This window comes from Filicampus tigris, chromosome 12 (genome assembly GCF_054856515.1).
Source record: "Filicampus tigris isolate MCC_2025a chromosome 12, RoL_Ftig_1.0, whole genome shotgun sequence".
In the NCBI taxonomy this organism is placed as follows: Eukaryota; Metazoa; Chordata; class Actinopteri; order Syngnathiformes; family Syngnathidae; genus Filicampus; species Filicampus tigris.
In genome coordinates, this window is record NC_141228.1 from 22,171,598 (window position 1) to 22,196,014 (window position 24,417).

Sequence of the window (24,417 nt, forward strand, 5' to 3'; positions counted from 1 at the left end):
CCAATCGCATTTCAATTTCAATGTTAAATTCGCCTTAAAGGGCCAACTACAATAACGTCAGCACATGTCTGTCCTCTGATTGGTTGGTCAGATCAGGCAAGTTCGACTATCTTAGCACGCCTGTAGCAATTAGTGCACCTTAATTTTAATTTAAGAATCTCTGGTGAGTGATGTATTTCACTGAAATGTTTGATGTACAATATTTGTTATGTTACTTATTAGCTAGATATTGATCGGGAACTACTCAGTCACGTGCCGTTACATTGCCTTTTTAAAAAATATATGCATAGGCTATAGTATTGATGGTTTCTATAATTGCACCACGACAGTGGTGGTATTAAGAGTTAACGTCCAGATTTGCAAAACGTTGACCGAATGTGCTTAATAGATTGTGTCATTCAGGACCCAGTTAACAATGTCATTTGCGCCGCCTTAATTGTACCCTGATTTTCACGCATCTAGCTCAATGTGTGAAGCTGTAATTGTAACACACATCACTCAAAAGTTTCCCAACCTTTAGCCAAGTCACATTGTTTTTCCATCAGACCCATAAAAAAAAATGGGCCACTGTAAAATGGGTTTTCTGATACTACCTCGGAAGCTGTCCAATTGTTGCAGGTTGACTCCAACACCTTTTGCACGTCAGTACCTTTCACTTAGACTCTGCTTGGAGGAGTTAAACTGTGCCTTTCACACAGAATCCAGAAAACCAGATTTAGATGCATGCATTGTACTTATAAATGTATAAATAGTGTAACTTATTGATTAGTTTCATGCTCAAATGAAAAGTAAATGCTGTAAATCATCAGCAAGGTCTGTTACATGTGTTAAACGTACAGTGTCAGAAAAGCTGTGTATGTGAAGTCCTGTACTCACAAAAGGTTTATGATATTCCTATTTTGGGTGAAATTTGAGGACAAACCTAAAATGGACTCTTTTCCTGTTTTCAGTTTGAGGAAATGAACCTAGTCACTGAAACGAAAACTCCCACAGAGGTCAAGAAGAAGAGGTGAGTGCACGCACCTTTTACTTGGAAGTTTCTGTTGTTACGATGCTGATGCTAATGGCATCGTTCTGGTGTTAATTGTGGAACCGGGCCAAGCTGTCTCTAGCTCAGAGGAAAGACCGTGTCGGCCAGACGAAAGCCAGCTTCCTTCGGGTTCAGGAGAATGGTGGAATTTAGTTCAAATGAATTGATGGAAATTCCCATTGATCCCACATTTATATGGCGTAAATCAGGCTACAATTTGATATTCAACCAAGGATGAAAAAAAATTTGATCCAATTGGCGAATCCCACAAGAGTCAATAATTAAAAATGAGACAAGAATAAATCCCCCCAAAAGATCTACAGCTGAAATAAGAGCTCTTTAACCCCCCCCAAAATTGTACAGGTTAAACGAATTCTTCTTAAAACCCCCCAATCCCTACCAAGTAGCACTAGTTCAAAAGAATCCTGTCAATCCCTCCAAAAAGAGAACAATAATAAGAATAAATCAATCTCCGAAAAGTTACTTTAATTGAAACAAGACTACCCTAAAGCCTACAAAGCAAAAGTAGTTAAACGGAGAATACCGTAATCCCCCCAAAACTGCCTCAATTAAATCAAGACTAAGGACTGTAAATAAAATCACAACATGTTTGGTTAAAATAAGATGACCTGAAATAGTTATGGGTCCATATAAAAAAGGCATCTGCATCTAGATCGAGATCAATTGACAAGAAAATGTTTTGGCTAGGAATCTGCGTAGGATAAAGTAAGACACCCGTAAAGCCTGCCAAAATCCAAAATTCAGCCTACAATCCTCCACCTGAGGACTCCAATATCTTTTGGTTAGGAGTCTTTGTTGTGTGAGATCTTCTTCCATAACAACATCTTGAGGTTGTTGAGAACCAGCGAGTGTTGGATCTCGGCCTGCTCTTCCCATCCCCGCAGCGCCATGCAGGCGTACAGCTGCTTCTCCAGTTCCTCGCGGATGTCCGAGGGCGCCCCCTGCAGGACGTAGTCCTCCAAAACCCGGCAGGCCTTAGCCAGGTTGGGCTTGGCCACCTCGGGGGTGCAGCGCCGCTTTGTGAGATCGCAGGAAGTGAGGCAGTCCACGCCGTAAACGCAGTCTGTGTCCTTGTCGCACCTCTGCTGCCGGATGGCTTCCTGGAAGGTGGCCTCGGGGACGATGTTCTGGGCGTTGGTCACCCTAAAATCGTGACGGCCGGTGTACCCGAAGTGGGCGGCGCTCAGGTCGCACATGAGGAAGCTGCCAAAGGACCCGTGAAACAGATCCTCTACCAGCTCCAGTAGCCCAATCGAGATCTTGGCTCTGTGGGGCCAGGCGGGGGTGAACCAGTGGTCGGTGGCGCGGCGCACCCAGGCCGGCACCCATGCTGGTGCCCTGACACCGTAGAGCGGGGCGTTGGGTACCTTCTCCGTCATGTAGAGGTCACCGCAGAAGCCGAGAATCTTTGGCATGTGTCCGCGTTCCTGCAGCGCCAACGCCAGCAGGAAATCGTTGAGCTGCAGCAGCGCCCATGAAGACCGAGCCTCTGCTAGGGAAATGTGACCGTCCCTGTTGGCGTCGGCCGCCGCCAGGGCGCGGACGGTCAGCTCGCCGAGGTTGGCCTGCTCCTCGTCCACTTTGGCCTGTGAGGAACACACCCGCAACTGTGTCAGACGCATACTGTGACCCCGTATAAAAGACGCCGGCTGCCGGGAGAGTATCAGAAGCCCTTTTTACCCCGCTAATACCAAGTCCGCTTTGATGAAGAAAGTTCCTTGTTTCCTGGAACTCCAAGGTTCGTTCTGCCGTGTCCCCACTTTGCTGAATTGGACAATAGCTTCTGCCACCCAAACTTGAATCAGGTGTGTTAGAAGAGGGAGACAGGCTGAACGGGGGCTCTCAAAGACCAGACTTGGGCAGCTGTGGTCTCTGAGTTCACGTGCCCGGGTTTATTGTACCTTCTGCCATCTGGAGAAGCATTTAATTGTTTTGCCCATGATATCATTTTTGCACCAATGAAGTGAAGGTGGAGAATTTCCTGTGATACACCTTTTCATTTCTCAATGACGGTGCCAGGGTACGTGGTTTGGGAATCACTGGTTTCACGGTCCCGCTGCCTACCTTGAGGTGGTCGAGGATCATCTCCCTGAACTTTTCCACCGACGTTCCCTTTGGTGGGGTGTCGAAGAGGGCGGCGGCCTCCTTCCTGGCCTCCATCTGGCTCCCTACGTCGTAAGCGGGGGCGTCGTCCATCTGACACCTGACCACGCCTTCCAGGTCGCCCCACATGCCCGAGTACACCTGCAAACCACATTCGGAAGAGAAAATGACAAAATAAACGTTTAAGAATTGCTGGATTAGCTCGCCACGAGGGTCTCGGATGGCGGTCAGATTAAGACGAGTAACCGTACCTGCTTGGTGGCATGTGTGCTGAGACACTTGTTGAGCTCCAACGTCTTCTTTTCACACAAGCTGCTGCAGGCTGAGCCGTCCAACAGGCCTTTTCTGTATTTGGCGCACTTCAACACAACATCAGCATCAGACAAAGGTGGCCGCGTGGCCGCCAAAATCCGCGGGAATGTTTTCTTGTCCGTCGGCTCACCAGAGCTGCGGTGCACTGGCGTCCTCGGCACAGCTCCGAGTAGGACGAGTACTCGGCGTAGATCACCCAGCTGCCCACCAACACCGCCAGCCAGCACGCGAACAAACACTTCAGGTGGGCTGACGACAAGCGCGCCTACGGGAGGGACGACACCGCCGAGAGTGCTTGAGGTCGGCTTCAGGAAAAGGGTTCATCGCGAATCCAAGAGGAAACCATCTCCCTGTAGTTTCATGGAAGCGCTTTTTCCTTTGGACGCTCCCTTCTGTCATCTTCTACTAACTCAAAAAGCCTTGAAACTCTTACCTTTGGTTGAGACTCTCACCAAGGCTTGAAACCCAAATTCTGACTTGTAACCTTAACGCCGGCTTGAAAGCAGCGTTTGAAACCCTAGCCACTTATTTCAAATCCTACTTGGAAAGCCTAACCAAGGCTTGAAACTCTACTTTCAACTCTAAATAAGCCCAGAAACTCTCATTTGAAGCCCTCTCCCTGACTTGAAACCCCAATTTTTAGAGTCTAAAGCCTCCCTCTGTCTTGAAACCCTAAACGAGACTTAAAACTCAACTGAAGCCCTACTCCTAACTTGGAGCTTGACACCCTAACTTTGACTTGAAAGCCTTGTCCTTGTTTGAAACCCAAATTGAGGCTTCAAACCCTACTTTGAAACCCTTGTCAAGGGCGTCAACTCTCTTTTGAAATCCTATCCCTGACTTGAAACCCTCACTCTGATTTGAGATCTTAACTTGCAACCCTAACTGCGGCTTGAAACCCTTACCCTTGTTTGAAATCCTGATCAAGTCTTAAAACGCTCATTTGTAGCCATTACGCTGACTTGAAACCTTAATTTGAAACATTGACCCTGGTTTGAAATCCACATCAAGGCTCAAAACTCTGCTTTGAAACCCGAATCAATTGATGCACTAAATGTAATTGTAATCCCTAACCCTAATTCGAAAGCCCAACCCATGCTTGAAACCCTCATTTTTAACCCCAATTCTGATTTCAAACACCAACCGAGGCTTGAAAGCCCGATCCGCTTTTATAACCCTCCTAGCTCTGGCTTAAAGTGCCAACCGCGCAGGCTACATTAACCTGCCGCATCCCAGCTTGTTTTTCCTTGCGTAGCCACAAGGCCGCAATCAATTCTCGCGGCCTTCAATTTGCTTACAGCGGCCTTCGCGCCACCGCCACAACCTGGACGGACGATCACGTATCGATCGCGACTGGCCGGCCGGCCATTAATTAGAAGAGGCTGCTGCCCTTATGGATAGTGACTCTGTTTGAATAGCGTGTATGTGACAATTTCTTATATTTTGATCATTTTTACTGTTACTGTGTATTGTTGAAGTAATATGGATCACCCTGCGTCTGTGTGAGTGGCATCCCTAATGACGTGTCCATTTGAAACGTACTGCTGCTGTGCAGTTGGAGGTGATGAAGAGCAGCACGTTTGACTTGAATGTTCACTGTTCATACATTATGGATGGCGATAAAGCTCAGAGCTTAACGGGCTCCCGATGGAAACATGGAGGAGGCGCTTCCGTGAAATGATGCCATTCGCGCGACACGTGCAAATAATAGCGCAAATATCAAAGTCTTTCAAATCGGTCGCAGAGAATTCTTTACTTGAGCCAAAATTTTGAGTGCGCAAAAGTATTGCTTTGCCAAACAATATTTGAGGCGTTTCATATAGACAAAAGTGGCGCTTTGCCGCTATCTTGTGGCATCTTGGCAGGTATGGCAGTGCCTACCCTGCACATGAAATAACTACATGATAATCTTTTCCCATTTTATTGATTTTGATTTGATTTGATTTTGCAACAGCACCTCCTATTGGTAACACTACCATACTACAACCAAGGTTGTCATAGTTAACGAAAAGAAACAAAAAAGAAATAAAACGGAAGTTGAAAAAAATATTTTTCTTTACAAATAATAAAAACAAAAATGCTTTTAAAAAAAATAAAATAAAACTAACTAAAACCATTACTACACTGTTGTACCATTTTTGAATTTCTGTCTCCTGATTCAAATATGTCACTTTGAGCGGCTCATAAATGTATTTATCTGGCTGTAATATCAGTGCCTCGCAAGCCACAAACGGTCTCTGTAGCGTAAATCACAACTTCCTTATCCATCTCTGATCTCTTATCTAAGTTTTCGGTGTTTCCCAGCAGAGTTCCTCTTCCGCGCTTAAGACCACCAGGGACCTCTTCACCTCAGGTCACCCTCGTCAAGTACTGCAGCTCATCAGGTACTGTAAATGGTCCACGTGAGTCCATGGAAAACTGTCAATGTACAGTACATGAATCTGTACAGTAAATCTATGAGTCCATGCAAGTCTGTGTGACTTAACGAGTTTTCCTTCAATCCACATATATACTTTGAGTGCATATTCAGTTATGTGGACTTGCATATTATGTACGTCTACACAATTCAGTATGCGTCTGTGAGCCGGGCTGAGTCTATCCGAGCCTACGTACTTGAAGTCCATAAAAGTCAGTTCACGCCTCGCCGCCTGACGGGAGGGATGGACCCTTGCTTCATCGCGGAAGCGGTCGCCGTAGCAACGGCGATGAGCCAACCCCTTCGGAGACGTATGTGTGCGGCACACGCAGCGGCTTGACTAACCTGCGTGTGGAGGGGCTTCCGGAAGAAGAAGAAGATGAAGAAGAAGAAGAATCTCCACGGCAGCTGAGCTCTCGCCATGGCCGAGCAGCAAACTGGCACCGAGCTGGCGTCAAGCCCCACCGGCCCACACGTGACGTGACGCACACCACCTCCCGGAGGAGGACGCGGAGGTGGTGTGCGGAGAGGCTGCTTTCAAGCGAGGCTCGCATCTGTCGTGATGCTCCCCCTCCCGCCCACTACACGCACGCGCACACACGCACACACACACACGCACACAACACACCCTCCCTCCCCATCACATTTTCATTTCTAGTCCAAACAGTCTACTCATTAAAAATGATATCAGAACAACACAAGAAAACTCCCAAAAGGTTTTATTATTAGAAATGAAAGACAAAAAACGGTTATCTCAGCAGTCATGGCAATGCCCTGGGATGCAAACAGAATCCCAATCTCTTCCATGGGCGCGTTCAGAAATACGCTCTGAGCACGCACTGGTTCACCCTGACCGGTTGGAAAGTCAAAGCTTTGCTCAAATTTGTTGTTGGCTTATTCAGAGTGCAACAAAAAACAGAGTGGCAGTGCGCGCACTGGATGCTCCAACTGGGGACACGTTCGGAAAGGAATTGGAGGGAAGTGCAATCTGCCTCTCAGAACGCACCCACTCTCAGAGGCGCGGGTGTCTAGTAAATTTCCCAAACGCGCCCTATAACGTTGAAAGCACGTACAGTGGCTCGCTTCATTGCTAGCACCATGTATTAAGGTACTTGACGTCAGTAGCGTAGCGTTAGCATAGCAGGTGTTTTCAGGGGAGAGGCTGGAACAGATTAAAAGACATTTTCATTCATTTCATTGTTGAAAGATGACTTGAGGTACGAGTGCCAACTTAAGGGCTCCACTGTACAGTAGTCTTGGAGCAGACAGAGATGTGCGTGTTGAACTTTACAGGTTCCTCACATGAGTAGTGGTTAGCATTTTGAGCTAACCACAATGTAGCATTAGATTTTGGGTGTGTGGCGTAGCATCAAATATTTTTGTGACAGGTTGCTCACACCTGCTGACCTAGATTCCATCCACAGATCTGATTGGCTACACTGTTGCCACCCACTGCTCAACAGAGATTGTCAGCGAAAATAGCTTTACTTTTATCACAACAATAAAATGGTATTGAATCAGATTTGATTAAAAAGAGACCAAATATTCTAAGCAGCGAGAAGGTACAAAGCTGCTGTGTGGGAGTGCAAAAAGCCAAAGTGGAAGCACAAACATGCTTATTTCCTGCCATTATGTCATCAGGATGCTGATTAGCTGCAGATTAGCTTCAGAGTGGGAGGATGAACAAAACAACAACACAACAACAACAACACTTCATTTAGGTACATCATCTATTGACAAGCAATTAAAAATATACGCAGTAATCTGCACTGTGTGCAGACTGCAGTGAAACACAACGTTGTTTATACTGATTATTGATTGATTATGCTGAGATTTGCTTCCAGTAGCTAAATAAGATGGTCCAAATCCCGATGACTCAACAGACTGACCCATTGGTGTTACTATAGCGCCCTCCTTGGTGAGAAATCTGCACCGGATGTAGACATGGAAAAATGAGCCACATTTTTACAGCTCGCGTAACCTAAGTCATGTACCATGAATCAATTTAATCCGCAATGTCTGTTTTTATAAAGAGCAGCAAGGCAAAATAAAATGTTAAAATATAAACATTAAAAACATTAAAAAAAGAAAATGATAAGGACAGTGAATCACCATCATAACATCTTTATTATTAACTTTAAAGGCCAACGGTTCAAGTAAAATTTCATGAGTTTCCCAACCATACAATTAAAGTCGAAGTAGCAGTCAACCAGTTTAATATGTTAAAAATAATAAAAGAGTCCTATTTGGCGTCTAGTAAGCTAGTGGCTAACATGAGAAGCTAACAGTGTGGATTTTACTACTCCAGATGGACTAGCAACAGAAGATCCATATTCAAAGTATTTTTTTCACAAATGGCTGAAAAAGTATAGCACAATGTAGCATTGCTCACACCTGCACACAAAAACAGGAAGCAGAAATTTGTCAGTCATCCAGCCGCCATAATGTCGTCACTCAGCAGCCAGTTGTAGAGGCTTTAAAACAGAGGACAACTTTTGTCGTTAAAAATGTTTTTTATATGGTCTGACTCTATGACAATTTTTTCTGTTAAACATTTTTTGTTGGGTTTTTTGCCTTGAAATACATTCACAATGTTTAAATGTGTTCAAAGCGTGTGGGAGGAGTATTTTACGGCTTCAACTATTTAAAAAAAAAACAAAAAACAACAAGGTTTTTATTTGGTCTCTCTCTATTGCACATTTTCGGCGTGTACCTCAGCTCATCCACTCCTCATCAAGGTGTGTCAGCTCGTCATATTTTGAAGTTAAATTCTTTCAAATGAACAACAGATCTCTCAGGTCACAAACACAGCTAGCTTGAATGGCACCCTGGGCGAGACCCTTTGGCACCCCCTAAATAATGTAAAATAATTTTCTTTTTGTATTTATTCCATTACTTTTTAAAATGTTATCTCTTGAATATGTCTTTTAATTATTTTCTTCTTTACGTTTTTTTTTTGTTTTGTTTTTTTTTTTTAATTTAAAAAGCATTTATTCAATCAGATTCGATTCGATAGTGTTATCTTATTGTTTCTATTGAGTTTTTTTTTTTAAATCTTGGAATTTTCTTTGAAATGTATTTTTGATTATTTGATTTCTGTTTTAACTGCCCATTCTAAAGCGCCTTGGCGGAATGCAGCTTTTCAGCGACAGGGTTGTCCATGTGTGTTCACAAACTAACCTTAGGAACTGAATGCCTTTTTACACTGCAACGGTGCAATGTCAGAACCCCGCTTTTCATGGTGGCGGTGCCACACCTCAAATTGAAAAATGTTCAATTCAGGAACGGCGATACTTTGATGTCAGACGGTACATCCAATGGGAGAGGGATTGGCGGAGTGATGTCAGAATCCTAACAACAAATTATTTTGGCGGACTTGAACAGTAAAAGGCTTGAAATAAATGGAGGAAGTAATGATGTCCCAGTATGCGGAGCTTTGGGACACAAGGGAAATGACACACAATCTTCCACACCTCCAAACCAGGAGGCCTCCAGGCTACTTCCTGGTTGGCTGCCGAGCAACCACTTACCAATATGGGCAGACTTGCTCCGGGACATCGACCCCTCCCCCTGGTGAACAACCATGAAAACCAAGTGCAGTGTGAAAAGGACTTCATGGACTAACTCTTCAAAGTGGTGTACTGTAATTAAACCCATCATAGACAAGTTGAACGAGTTGTCCATGTTCAACGAGTTGAAAGAACCACGGACTCGTTAGAATTCCGCCGCCTCATCTTTTTATTTTGCTCTAGAAAACATCTTCAAATCAATCAAAAAGAAGAACCGCTGTTAAAAAAAAAAGGCAATCCAAACCTTATCCTGGCATATGAAAAACATACAATGAACCCGCCCTGGTGCAATGCACATCCATTAGCATCCATATATACAGCACGTCCTTAAAACCAAGTTTGCTCACCAGTTAGCAGGATATTTAGCATCTACAGAAATACAACGTCCTTAATGTCAAATACCCTACATGGACCAAAGTCTGGGAAATGCCTGCTCATCAATCAATCAACCATTTAATCACCCCATCAGAGGTTTGAGTTATATAGGCCTTAGTTGTGAAATTCTTGCATTTTTCAAGCTGCTGTGTGAAAGGCACTGCATTGAGTTTCCCTGGATGCTGATTACTGTTTTCTAAATGACACATACTTGACTACTCGGTAAAGTTGTCAACATAGTGAGGGTCGCAATTGTGTTTGGCAGTATTTCTGCCAGAGAAAATAAGATTCATACTGGATGGCTCAGCTGACTGAGTCAGTGCCACCCACTCAAAACAAAGCAAGAAGGTGAAATGTGTACTGTAATACTTGATCCTTGGATCCTTGGGGTATGTTGGCAAAAGCATGTGGCATATCTGTTGTTAAGACATCTGGGAACTGTTTAATTAAAACAAAACTTGGAATATGTCTCAGGTCGGACACAACAAGTGAAGGAAATCTCCCCAGCAATGCAGCAGTCTTTCTGCCGATGTAATGTTCAGGTGTTGCAACACTTTAGTCCAGAAAGTTCACAAAAAGAAAGTTGTTTTTTTTGTAAGAAAAAAAAAAAGTCAGGAAAACCAAATATTTGCCAGTTGATTAGGTTGGTTATGAGAGCTAGCAAAGAGTCGTTTTTGTTGGTTCCTCGCAGAAACATGGAGGCCCAGCCAGCCTATTCAACAAAGAGATTTCTGAGCACTTTGCTCACTTTTAGGGGAAATCCCAGAAGAATATACAGGAACTCTGAACTTTGTGGTTTCCGTTCCTATGCAAACCGACACGGGATCTCCATGAAGTGTCTGGTAGGGTCTCCACATTCTTCTGAGGTTGCTCGAGAAAGAGCATCGCATGTATGACGGGTAGGAGCTGTATAGCATGAACGTGCAGCCGCCTGTAGCTTCGCGCCGAGGCAAGGCTGCTGCAGAACATCCACCACCAATAAAACCGGCACCGGGACAAAATACTTGAGGAACCGCCTTGACAAAAGTTGCTTTCAAGTGTGATTTTCCCCATGTCACAGTTCAGTGAGCTTCTCTTCCTGTAGTACCACCTTGCGGTATGTCGGGACTCTGCTCACGCCGGTGCTGGATGATGTCATCGTGGTGCTCTGAGCTCCAGAGATGTTGCTCATCTGGGGCAAGCCAAAATCTGGCAATTGGACGCCGCCTTGTTGGATGGAGGTTTGGCTCGTCCTCACCACTTTCCCCACAGGGACCTTGCCCTCTAGTACGGTGTGGGAGCTTGAGAGGCTCCCGGCATTGAACAGGTTGTCAGCACCACTCAGTGGGGCTTGTCCCCTGGATAATGTGGATTTTCCTTGAATTGTCACACTTGGTAAGGTTCCCGCCTGTGTGCCAGTTACCAGCATCATGCCAGGCCCCTGGGCTTGTTTCCCTGACACAATCTTCTTTCCTTTGACTACCATGCCTTGAGTTGTTGACCCCGGTTTACCAGTTACCAGCATCAGGCCAGGACCCTGGGCTTTTCCGCCGGATACCACGGTCTGTCCTTGTACAACCATGCCTTGTGTAGGTGATCCAGGGGTACCTGTAACCAGCACCATGCCAGGGGCCTGGGCCTGCCCCTGAACCACCGTTTGTCCTTGCATCAGCATGCCTTGCGGAGCTGCCAGCATCATGCCCTGGAGGTTGGTAGCCGGTGCCTCAGCCAGCACCATGGTGTTCTGGACTTGTGGCTGGACCATGTACTGCATGGGCTGCAGCACAGGGGCAGCAGCCGTGTAGTAGACTGGCTGCTGCTGCTGGAGCAGGAACATCTGACCTGGATTTTCCACCGTTTCGATCACTGTGGTCCTCCCTTGGTTCCGCTTAGTTGTGTTTTCCTTCAGCACCTGAGTCACGGTCTGGTCTACTCTTGGGACAATTGGTTGCAGCTTGGGGGGTTCCGGCCTTGGTTCGATCACGACTTTTGGGGGCAGTGGCGTGACATCTGTTTGGATCTTTTTGCCACCACACACCTCTGCCAGGGTCTTGAACTTGGGTCCAAGGTTGTCGAGGAACTGCAGGTCGTTGTCATTCTCCAGGAGGCTACAGCAGCCCACTGAGCCGGCCAAGGAGCCTTGGCCCTCATTGTCGTACACCAAGAGTGCATCCTTGACTGCAAGGTCCTCTCCCCTGCTGCCCATCTTCTGTTGAGGGAGGACAAAGACATGTTTTGATCAGTGGTGGGAAGTAATGGAGGACAAATACTTTGCTGATGTACTATTTCAGCGTGTATTTTTTGAACAAGTTAAATCAGTACATCAATGTTTACCAGAGTCTTTTTCTACACAACTATCTCCTTTATTTCTGCTTAAGTACGCAGTGTGATACTTTTGACACCTCTGATTGACATATAAAGGGACAAGTCCACACCTGAGCGTAGTACTGTGCAAGGATGTGTTGCGGCAGACCGATCTCATCATAAGCTGCCCCTGACTCTCTTTGGAACTGAGAGTAAAGCCTTTGCTGGTTTCTCATTCCCATAGTAGTATCTCTTTTGATACTGGAGAAATCCTCCTGAAAGCCATGCATGTTCCTCCCATCCATGTAAAATTGTGCATCCTGTTTTTGGAGGTCCACAGCATCCATTTGCGTCGGCATGTTCATGATCGGCACCTCCTGTGACAGTTCAAACATTGTCAGTACGTTTCTTCCATAAGTAAAGATCGCAACATTTTTTAGTACACACCGTGTTTTCTCCTTGGCCCTCGGTGCGGTAATTAATGAGGTTTGATTTGGTGTCAAAGGGCAGATCGGTAAAGTTTCCTGGGAGGCCTGCAGCTCCACCGCATTGGCAGAAGAGCAGCAGTAACGGGATGACTGCGGGAACAAAAATGGTTTTGATTAGCCAGACTATCAAACCAGCTGGGTGTTATGGCAAGACATTTGAGTATTTCTTCAATATCCTACTCGTGTGCTGTATTGTCCATGTACTAGTATGCCCTTTGTACTCAGAAGTAATTTAGCGGACAAGTTGAACGACTGTTTGCTGCCATGGTCGAATATACCCGTTAAGTACATCAGTAATACTTGTCTCACTGGTAACATGTCGTTGTCTCACTAGTAATTCTACTCGTGCGCAGAAATGTCTACAGTAGTGTAAGGCAGTAGTGGAGATAACGTGAGTTGAGTATATTAATTTAGACAAAAACAGTGGACTCTGCTCTCAACCAAACCAAGACAATAAAGAGCATTCCATTCCACCATGTTTAACTTACGCAGTAGCAGCAGCAGGCCCAGTAGCAGCAGTCCGATGCCTGCGGGTCCTAACTCAGATTTCTTGTCGGGCTGACCACTTCCGCCTCGCTTTCCGCAAACCACTCCATCCTCGCAGGTGCACACCTGGACTATCACTTTCTGCGGTTCCGGGCACGCCACCCCCTGCTCATCCTTCACCAATAATTCCACCTCGTGGGGACGAGGCCATATTGGATTTTGGGCTCTCAGGATGGCTGCAGTATCTGCCCACACAAATTCATTCATGAGAATTAGCTTGAAGATTAATGTCGACTGAGATTCAGAACACACCGGACGTTGTCTCCTCACCATTGAGATGCTCCACCTGCCAATTTCCCTCAGTTCCCTCTGGTATGATTTCAAAGGTGAAAGGAGCTCCGTTGGGGAAGTCATCTTCGTCGACGGCGGTGACAATGACTGCATCATCGGGAATGCACAGAGTCTCAAGGGTACTGGTCAGGGTGGGGCAGTGGTCGTTGAAGTCTTCCACCTGGATAGCCACAGTCCCAGTGGCGGTGCCCGATGGTGCATCTGTTTGTGGAGAAGAGACCAGCAAGAATCAGTGTCTTTTTCTGCTAAGGATTAACATAATAGTAACAAGTGAGATGAGACCTTGGTTGTCAAATTACTCCACAATGACAGATTTCAGCAGGGACCTGTGTTTGATGATTGTTAAATGGTGAGATGGCTCATTTCAGGAAGAATTTGCCTAATCTTGCCTATTCTTACCGACTTCTATTAAAGGGGACCACATCCAATTTCCTGGGGAATATAAATATTTGAGAACAATACATGTCAGAAGGCTAAGATTTGATGCAAACTCTGAGGCTGTCTTCACAAAGACTGGCAGGGCAGCACTGGGGTGTCTCACAGAATCTTCGGATGACTATTTTTTGAAAAGCAGATCCTCATAAAGACCAAAGCCATACTGGTCTGGGTTAGGACATCCCCTTCACCACTGCTTTGTGGTCCTTCTCTTCGAACTGAGATTTGGCGTTCATATAAAAAAGAGGACAAGAGACTCCTTTGTCCTCAGAGCAATAAAAGAGCTACATTTTCAAATACATTTGCCGTTTGCAGGTATCCGAACTGTCTTTTAAAAGTTTCCTTTTCGGACAAAAAATGCTGGCGTGAACTGACACAAGGGTCAGGAGCAGATTGTTGTCATGTACCTTCAGAAATGCAGAGTACTTTGGCATAGTACGTGCCATTCACTAACAAAGTGGACTCTCTGTCAGGCATCTTGTTCAGTCTGATATCGGCGGTCTTTGGATCAATGGTGAGCCAATTGTCAGGATCCGAACCTTTGACGTACCTGAAACACAATGCACATACTTAGCCTGTTTCAGGTCCGCGGGTATTTTTTACAGTGTTCCTCCACTACATTACGGTTCATCGTCGCATGAAAGACTTTAGAGTTTAGAGTTGAGTTAGTTTAGACCGAATTTAGAGCTGCTTGCTTTCGGTGTACTAGCACATTGTGCCACAAAATGTACTGGTGTAGCCACTCACCTGACATTCTCGGCCGGTTTCCCTGTGTCGCCATCTAGCGCGGCGTAGCGAGTGATGATGTTGTTCATGTTGAAAGTGGAGCTGCCTCCCTCCGACATGGTGATCACTTTGACTTTGGGATCAAAACGCGGACCCTCACGCTGGTTCTTGACATTGATTTTGATGGGATAGGTTTTGTATGTGTTGCCTTTCCACGTGACTCCGCCAGTTGAAGTCGTCATGCCGCTGCTGAAACCTTGTAACCAGCTGGTACTTCCGCCTCCCCCTCCTGCTCCGCCTCCCCCTCCGCCTCCACCTCCGCCTCCTCCACCTCCTCCGCCTCCTCCACCTCCCCCACCCCCTCCTCCACCTCCTCCGCCTCCTGCTCCACCAAAATCAATGTTAGCTGTGGATGGGTCGGATGGATCAAAAGGTGGAACCATGTTCAGCACGGCGATTCCCAGGTCCAGGTTCTTCACGTCTTCATAATCCACAGCCTGTTAAAGGACACATGCTTTCATGTACAGTGGTCAAGTTGAAGACCCTATTTACTTGAACAGTGAATCCCCGCCTATTCACGGCTGGGAATTTTCAAATGTGCCGATTTCCAGATTTCTTTCGGGACCCTATCCTCCATTTTTGCTGCTTTTGTGCTAAAGCCAAAGTTGTGTCTATTATAAAACCACGGCTTTGGCGTCATCTTGTGGCCAAGGAAATATTTCCAAGTCAAGGGAGTAGCTCCATTGAGGCCTTGTTAAATAGGAAAAAAGAGTTCAAGTTTTGGGTTCGGGTTTCACAGGAAGTTTTAAGAATTTGGTTAGTGTTTCAAACAAGGTTTACAATTTGATTTTCAAGCCAGGGTTGGGTTTCAAAATAGGGTTTCAAACCAGGGTTAGTGTTTTACAGTTTCAAGCCTGGGTTTAAATTTCAAATAAGTGTTTCAAACCATTTGTAGATTCAAATCTAGACAAGGGTAAGGATTTCAAATTAGATCGTTTCAAACATTGGTTATGATTTCAAAGGATGGCTTTCAGATTTGATTAAGGTTCCAAATGAAGGTTTTAGGCCCGGTTTAAGTTTTCAAGGTGATGTTTCGAATGATAGTTTCCAGTCTGGGTTTCCAACCGATGGATGCTGCTCTCACAGTTCCAGCTAATTATCGGCAGGGGGTTCATGTCTCACGTTTGACACAACCGGGACTCGCGTAACCTTCCGGAATGTTCCCAGCTGACATAACGTTTCCTGTCTCAAAATCTTACTTGGCATTTTGTACCTTATCGAGCATAAGGACGCCCTCGTTGGTGGTTGAGTCGGTGATCATGCTGAAGTACCCGGCCTCGTTGCCTTTGACGATCTTGAAGACACTTTTCCAGTTGTCCGTCCCGTGCAGGTCCAGGTCTTGCGCTTTGATCCGCATCACCTCCACGCCTTGCGTGTTCTCCTCGATGCTGCCCTCATACTGCCGGGGGAGCACAACGGAACATGATAAAGGCTATGACTGTGTACTAGCCTCACTAAAATTAAGGCATTGCAATTGGACGTGACATACCACGCTCTTTTCCAGGGTGGGCTGGTTGTCGTTGACGTCGAGTAGTTTAACGACTGCGGTGCTGGTGGCGCTGTTGCCGCCCGGCGCGCCGTTCAGGTCCTGACCCTTCACCGTAAGCGTGTACTGCTCCGTTTTCTGAAAGGACAAATGGTGGCGGCGCAAAAACCCAAGGGCATAAGTTTAAAGTAGGGGTTTGAAGCCTGCGGTAAGGTTACAAATTTAGGTTTAAATCCGTGGCTAGGGTTTCAAACAAGATTGTTAGGGCATCACATGAGGGTCTCGAGCCTGGATGGGATAGGTTTCAAGGGTTAGGGTTTCAAATTTGCATTTAAAAATAGGGTTAGGGTTTCAAGCCTGGTTGGGGCTTCCAAACTAGGCTACAGTTTCAAATTAGGTTTTTAAAACTGCATTAGTGTTTCAAGTTAAGGTTTGAGGTTTGGGCAAGGTTTCAAATGAGCATTTCAAGCCAAAGGTAGGGTATAAAAGTCTGGTTGAGTGGTTCAAACAACAGTTAGTAAGGGTTCCAAAGTAGGATTTCAAACCTGGGTTGGGGTTGAAAATTAAGGTTTAAAGCCACGGTTAGGGTTTCAAATAAGGTTAAGGGCATCAAATTAAGGTTTTAACTCAAACCTGGGTGAGAAAGTTTCAAAGGCAAGGGGTTCAAATTTGCATTTTAAGCTATGGTTAGGATTTTAAGCCTGGCTACTGGTTTTAAAAGAGGGTAGGGTTTCAAATTAGGCTTTTAAGTTTGTGTTAGTGTTTGAAGTGAAGGACTGAGGTTTTGACAAGGTTTCAAATGAGTGTTTCAAGGCAACGTTTGTGTTTCTCATCTGGCTGAGAGTTTCAAGGGCTGGGATTTCAAGGCTTGTCCACGCCGTACCTCTCTGTCCAAGTTGATGCGTTTGACGTAAATGGTGCCGTCATTCTCCATGTAGAACATGTCGTCAGGCGGATCCTGAGCCACCAGGCTGTAGGCGATCTGAGAGTTGGGATTTCCCGGCTCGTCGGCGTCTGTGGCCCTGATTTTCATGACGTAGGTCCCTGCAACAAGACGAGGGCGACCAATCAGACATAGGCGGCGGCGGAGCACAACCCCGCCGAGGCGACCTGTCCGTCCGCTTACCCACGCCACTGCGCTCGTTGATCGAGCCGGCCGGGATGACGTCGAAGACGGGAGAGTTGTCGTTCTGGTCCCCCACCCTGAAGCGGATGTCGATGTTTTTCTCCGCCTGACGACCGTCCATGTAGGTCGCCACGCCTGACAGCTGCAAGCACGGTGACCGGTCAGTTCACACTTCGGGCTGGACCATGCTATAAGGCTTTCAATCTCGGTTACCGGTTTCAAGTTTAGGTTTCAAACCTGGTTTCAAATTAGGGTTCCAAATAAGGATTGTGGTTTCAAATTAGGGTTAAGGGCTTAGGTATAGGGTATAGGGCTTTAAAACTGCAGTAGGGTTTCAAGCCTGGGTTATGGTTTAGGGCCTTGGGTCGGGTTCTAAACGAGGGTTAGAGCTTCAAGCCAGTGTTAGGATTTTCAACCAAGTCAAACAATCAAACCTGTTTTAGGATTTCTATCAAGGGTACGGCTTGCAAATTGGGATTTCCAGCTTTGTGAAATTAGTGATGGCAAATTAGGGTTTCAAACCAGGGCAAAGGCTTGAAAATAGAGTTTCGGTCCTGGTCATGGTTTTCCAAGTAGGGTTTCAAGGCTGGTCTAGGATTTCAAATGTTCTAGTGCTTCAAACTTGGGTGAGGGTTTCAAATCTGGTCTAGCATCCCAAAATAGGGTTAAGGTTTCAAATGAGTGTTTCAAGCCTGATTTTGATATAGTTGTTGATATTTGATGGCACCTCCTCACCCTGTCAAACAAGGACACTGATTGGCCCTTCGTCGGAGGACCCATGATTGGTCCTCGTCAACTCACATTGTACATGCTGTACTCCTCCCTGTCGAGCTTTTTGGTGAGCTTGATGTAGCCGGTTTTGGGGTCCACCACGAACAGGTGGAAGGGGTACTGGTTGGCACCCACGCCCTCCAGGGAGTACGCCAGGTTCCCCTGGCCGTTATCAAAGTCCGAGTGGATCTGAAACGTACATTGTTGATTAAGACACACCTTTCCTTGTGCTCAATTTGACCACACGGTGGCGCCAAACAAGTCTTCAATTCCCGGTACTGTTCTGTCCTGTAGCGTGCAGTACTGTACTCACTTTAGCCACATAGAGTTCATTGGAGTAGTCCGTATTTTCCGTGAGAACTTTTGGCGGTGGGACCCAGTGTCTTTTTTGTCTGGATAAGACTTTATCGCCCTCCACCGGGGCAACCGTCTGGAGCTGGGAAAACAATTCACATTGTGACATTTATTTAAAGCATTTACGAATGCATGTGCAGTCTCCTCATATAACACTGCTGGACATTCTTGCTGCCTTTTGTTTACATTCACAACCCGAAATTATGTATGGCATTGTAAAGGCTTAGGCAAAATGCGGCCCGGGGGCCACATCTGGCCCGCCCGCGTTCTCTGACCAGTCCTCGCGTCGACCATGAGGTCAAAGTAAAAACATAAAATATACAGTGCTTTACTGTCGAGAGTTGTGCTTCTTATGTATACACGTGTGTAGCGAGCTAGACTTGGCGACGTTTTCACGATATTTAGCGACTTTTCCGAGCCCTCTAGCAATTATTTTCCTTAAAAAGATACTCGCAGAAATGACAACAGTGGTCCTAATGCGAGCAATATTCTTATTTCCTGCACAGTGGAGGTAAGAGGGCCGTGAAGGTTTATCGTGATAGAGCTGCATGCAAATCTACAGTTTCACAAACTGTACAGATTGGGTGTAGTGTAAGTTGTGTCGTTATACATTCCCACTCACTGCACTATATTTGTATAATCTTTAAAGGGTAGAAAAATGTCATATTTATGACTGCTTATAACTGATGAAAATCAGTATTTCCTAAATATAACATAACATATCCAAACATGTAGCAGCAATTCATTGAAAATTGAGATTAGCATATTGGCTTGGTCCTCAGCAAGCGTCCCAGTTTTTCATGTGGCTCCTTTGCAAAATTCATTGCCCACCCCGAGTTTAGTATTTATGGGTCCTTTATAGAGTCTATGTAAAAGATTGATTGATGCCAATGTTGTTGCCTCAGATAACACCACTGACTATTCTTCCTGCAGTTTTCTTGTATTCACAACCGCAGACATGAACATGATAGGACTTATGGATGCAAGTACAGCCGTTGACTATCCTCGCTGCTCACATTCACAAGCACATAAATTTATGCAAGCCTGCACAGTTGCTTCATATAATGCTGCTGACTATTTCTTGCAAGGTGCTTGAGGTTTTGATAGTGAACGCGTTACTCTTCTTCCCACTGTTGCGTGAGCCTGAGGCTCGGACCGATGTCCTCAGGCGCTAGTCGGCGGCTTAATGCGGACAAACCTGTCGGGCGTGCAACGGAAAGTTGAGGCGGTGGTGAGGTGACAATAAGTCAGTCGGACTCTCAGTGCACACCCTGCTCTTGTCAACAGTCAGCAAAATGAAGTCCGCAGTCGGAAAACAACCATCATGAGTAATAAATAATACAGTAATAAAATGTCATGCCCGCAATATTGCTCGCATGAATTACGCCCTAATGTTCATAATGTTCATATTTCCCTGTAAAAAAAATGTTACATTGAACTGGGTTGCGTTCACTCAGCAATGGGATGTTCATAATGTTCCTTAGCCTAAAATCCTAAAATCTGAACACCCCAGTCCTAACACCCTACCATACAATTTGAATTGCCTAACATCCTAAGGCCCTCTCACCCTAACCCGGACGTCCTTACATCACAAAACCTGAACATCCAAACATCGTCATGGCCGATAATCCTGACACCTCCACACCCCAAACTCTAGCACGCCAAGAGTCACCCCAAGTATAACACATCCCCCTAGACCCAACTCTAACATCCTAAAACTGTATCCCCGACACTCCCATCACAACACCCAGACAACCTAACCTAGCACCCTAAGATCCAACCCTAATCCTAGAGTACATCGCTCCTCACGCGTGCTACCAGACACACGTGAACCCAGCGAGGCGCGGCCGACACGCCCCAGCTACCCGACAAGCTGCCAACCTGCCTGTCTGCCTGTCTACCTGCCACGCCCGCAGACTGAACCCCGCGCCGGCGCTCGCGCGCAGGTGAGCAACGGTGACACAGACTCACACAAGCGGGCGTGGCAACGTATCCTTCGGCTGCCAAAATCATCAAGTCGACACAGGCAGTTTGCAAAGAATGTACAGAAGAAATTTTCCCCGAGGGAATTGCTGCTGCTACGTCTTCGCCCACGTAGCAACTCAAGAGACAGGTTAGCATTAGCTAGCAACATCAAAGTTCAAATTGTAGCCCTAACGCTAAACTACCCTGAAAGGCCCTACCCTAAATATAAAGTAACCCGAACGTCTTTAACCCTACCGCTAACCTATTTCAAGAGGCCCAAATGCCAACCCTAACTTAATGCAATAATATCCTAACCTTAAATTATTCAGCATAGGGCTGCACACTGTATAAAAAAACAAAAAAATACCGTCATCACGATAATGGCACGTGCAATATGCGCACAGCAAAGACGTGTGATAAATTCATATGGTTAAAGAATACATTGATCCTGCTTATATTTACACATGAAAAATGTCTTTCTTTCATTAGATAGCAAAGATGACATTTCTTTAGGTACATGTTAAATATCGCAGTGTTTCTTTAGGTACATGTGAAATATCGCAATAATATCGCCATTGCAATATTCAACACCCATATCACTTATCGCATGTTCTTCCAATATCGTGCAGGCCTAATTTAGAGGATCTAAACCTTACATTAACCCTACTCTAATCCTGAACCTCACCGCTAACCTTAACCTAACCCTAAACCCCTAAACTAGCCATTCCGAGCGACCCAAACACTAAACCTAAGATACATGCTGGGTGACACAAAAGACGCATTTGACGCAATGCGAGTTGGGCAAACATGCGAAAATTTGCTCCTTCGCCAATTAGCTTGAGTTGGAAAACTTGACCCACAGATTTGCGTGCCGCGGCATCGCTACAGCCAATCGGCGTCGAGAGTGTCCTGCGTCACACAATGTCCCGGAGTACTTGAGGAGGACAAGGAGGATAAAATCATTGTTGCCTTTTGTGGCCACCCGGAACCTTTTGATAACTCCTGCTAGCAATACCGGGACCGTACGTAAAAAAACGTCCTCATCCTTCCCGAATGTTATCCTGGCATTAAATTAGTCCGATAGGCCCTAACAACATTTCAAAGTAACATTTTTTTCGTATATAAGTACATATACTGGCATGCTTCGAAAACCTGACTAGGAATTTTGCATATCGTCGCTGTCCTGTGAAAACACGTCCATTTTTTTCAATGTTCTTATTTTTACGTGAATGTCGCATTAACGTGAAAATTAAAAAAATTTCCAAAATTGGACATCAGTGTTTTTCACGGGACAGCGACGATATGCTCCATGTTTTGCAGCATTCCTGCAGCTAAGTTTGAGATGGCCAAAACACGGCGATACGTGGCCCGCTTATCAGCTGATATCAATACGTTATCATCCAATATCGATACGTTAGCCTCCGATTCAATCCAGCTTCAATACGATATCCGATATCGACAGTGTTGTCGTTCAACGTCCAACATTGTGCACTTGATAACGAGTTAGACTCTGCAACATGATGAGCTTATCTAAACGACCTACGCAAATATGTTTTCTCGGGTCATGCTTTTTACGAGCGGAGCCAAACGCTCATATTTTGCTTTGCTGCAAGTACAGACAACCTTGGAAAACGAATGCGGAGAGTTGAGCGCATTATTAGCCAGACAACTTGGGAAATGTTACATGGTAAGATTTCTGTGGAATTTACATTTTGGAAAGATCCCGAGCTTTTGTGTGAACGTCTTCCTTTGAACGCAGTCTTTAAAAGCTCATAGAGTCGATGAAATGTTTTGAAAATCAAACATTTGACACTATTTGATGTATTTATATCTTCGCCAACACTTTACTTTGACTTTAGATTTGACACCATTTCATACATTTGATGCAGCACTCTACCTACGTTGTTCCGCCATTCGTCCACATTATTACCAAAGTGTTAACATTTTTCTGCCATTTTACTCCATTTCAACCAACATTTTGCACTATTTACTCCATTTTGACCAACATTTTACACCATTTTGATCTATTCTGATCATTTTATTTGAATTTTAGTCAATTCATTGAACTTGCATTCGACACCAACATTTTACACGGTTCAGACGACAATTTTACCGGCATTTCACTCATTTTCAATCATTTTACGCCATCTTACGAACATTCAACCAACATTTTACACCATTTTCACCAAGATCTAATCTCCTCTGTTTTTTTTGTTTTTTTTTAAAACAACTTTGGCCTACTACATTGTAACCACAGACAAGTGATGATGATGGTCGTTCAACCTGCATCGCCAAGACAATTAGGAATCAACCTCATTCAAGTGTCAAGTAAACACACCCAAATAACTTTCCACATTTACGATGATCTACATTCTACATAAGGTATGAATATGTAACACATGCCCGGGAGGTCCAGGTTGACATTCCAAAATTCCACACCCCTTTCCTGCGACGGTGAACAACTGTAAAAATGTCAAAAGTTGTCAAAGTGGGTACTTACAGCCAGCAACAGCGACACAAACGTAATAATCATGACTGCTGCCCGCATCCATGAAACGAGGCCCGCGTCGCTTCCTGATAATGTGACACGGCCCGGCCCTGGAGGAGGCTTATTTATCAAGGGGAGGAGTCATTTCTTCTCACCGCGCACACGCGCGCACACCCTCACACACACCTAGCAGGCAGTGACAGGTTAGTGTGCGCTTATGAGAAAGCTGCTCGAAATATTTGGCCTCGCAGCAGAGTGAGAACACGTCGGTCCTGTCGAGACGTCGCCGTTCACTCTTGAACTCGAGAACATGCCTTCGACGTGATCACAACCTCGGCTTCTCCCATTTTGTTGCCGTCCTCGCTGCACTACGATTACGATACGCAAAGCGTAGTTATTCGCCGCCCAACGCTGTGTGCTTTCTTTGTGCCCGTGGGGACAGCAAATGTCTCCCATGTTGACAATAATAGCAAACGGAAATGCTTTGCAAACGCGTTTTGTCTTTTGCGCAAGTGACCTTTCACTGATATTGTATTGCGTTTCACCAACATTTCACGTCGTTTCACACATTTTGACCCAATGTTTTTACTTACATTTCTCACCGGTTGCAACATTTTCCACACTTGATCCATTTTGACCCAACATTTTACATGTGCTACTTTTTAACCCGTGTTTAACACTTTTTACAGTCAATGCTGTACTTTTATCCATGGGGCTTTTGGGGGGGGGCGGGGGATCCGCAAAACAAAAACTCTGAAACACATTATCAACAATCAACATCCATTTTTATGTTGAACACAATTTACACACACACATCTAAAACATTGGCAACAGCACTTTGGAATATACAGACAAAATATTTTTCAATAGCTACAATGTCAATAATAATTGAATTTAAGATTTAAAATATCTGCTTTTGCTGTAGCACACCTGTATGTGATGGAGAGGTGCACCTTTTAGAGTCCCTCTTGTTCTCGCCGCTAAATGGAGCAGAACTTGACCAAACACGCATGCAGTGACGTGAGCTGCTGATAGAATTTGAAAAAAAAAAAAAAAAAAAAAAAGCACGGGTGTAAGTTAGCAAGCAGATGATTGGATAAGTAGGCTTGGGGTCACGATCTGATTGGATGCTTCGGCCCTTAAGACTTTTAGCGTGTTTGGCGCCAACTTGATGTTTTGGCCCAATGAATACAATTGTTTTTATTTTTATGCTGTACATTACAAAAAAAAAGGGCAGTTGCACACCACAATATTTTGATTGATATATTATTTATATCATAATGTGGCCAGTGAGTGGATTCTGCCATCTTACAGTAAAACATGAAAAATCGTCATCGGGAAAAAAAACAAATATTACCATTAATTTACCATACTTACATCTTATTTAATATTCTACATATGCATTTCTAATGTAGCATCTAATCGACATCCTATTTAATCTCTGGGCACATTTTTGGAGGCCGCATCACATGTCAGAAATGCCCCAAAAATATCCTGACGTTTTGAAAGCTCCAAAAAGAGTTTCTCCGCAGTGAGAGTCACCGTCTCGCCCCAAAACTGCTGACAGGAGCG

The 24,417-nt window shown here is 45.1% G+C and overlaps 3 protein-coding genes across 6 annotated transcripts in view; 1 reads left to right on the forward strand and 2 right to left on the reverse strand.

Moving 5' to 3' along the window:
* Positions 1–24,417, forward strand: part of LOC147139165 (cadherin-2-like) — a 108,146-nt gene that overhangs the window by 2,447 nt on the left and 81,282 nt on the right. The window contains exons 1-3 of one of the 4 annotated variants that reach the window (XM_086047390.1): positions 73–163; positions 951–1,009; positions 5,774–5,850. The gene's annotated coding sequence lies outside the window, so the exon portion shown is untranslated. Of the gene's footprint in view, positions 1–72; positions 164–950; positions 1,010–5,770; positions 5,851–24,417 lie in introns of those variants that run through there. The other 3 variants (XM_086047391.1, XM_086047392.1, XM_086047393.1) reach the window with 3 other exon arrangements.
* LOC147139166 (divergent protein kinase domain 1A-like) lies at positions 1,502–6,434 on the reverse strand. The gene is made up of 5 exons (XM_086047396.1): positions 6,228–6,434; positions 3,597–3,731; positions 3,406–3,513; positions 3,116–3,295; positions 1,502–2,637 (listed from the first exon to the last, which is right to left on the reverse strand). Exons 1-5 carry the CDS (start codon positions 6,303–6,305, stop codon positions 1,834–1,836), a joined length of 1,305 nt encoding a protein of 434 aa, XP_085903522.1. The 5' UTR covers positions 6,306–6,434; the 3' UTR covers positions 1,502–1,833.
* Positions 9,603–22,928, reverse strand: dsg2.1 (desmoglein 2, tandem duplicate 1). Its single transcript, XM_086047808.1, has 14 exons — positions 22,858–22,928; positions 18,352–18,474; positions 18,069–18,227; positions 17,268–17,409; positions 17,025–17,185; positions 16,145–16,279; positions 15,869–16,054; positions 14,617–15,092; positions 14,277–14,419; positions 13,414–13,635; positions 13,086–13,328; positions 12,557–12,687; positions 12,241–12,486; positions 9,603–12,014 (listed from the first exon to the last, which is right to left on the reverse strand). Exons 1-14 carry the CDS (start codon positions 22,903–22,905, stop codon positions 10,881–10,883), a joined length of 3,549 nt encoding a protein of 1,182 aa, XP_085903934.1. The 5' UTR covers positions 22,906–22,928; the 3' UTR covers positions 9,603–10,880.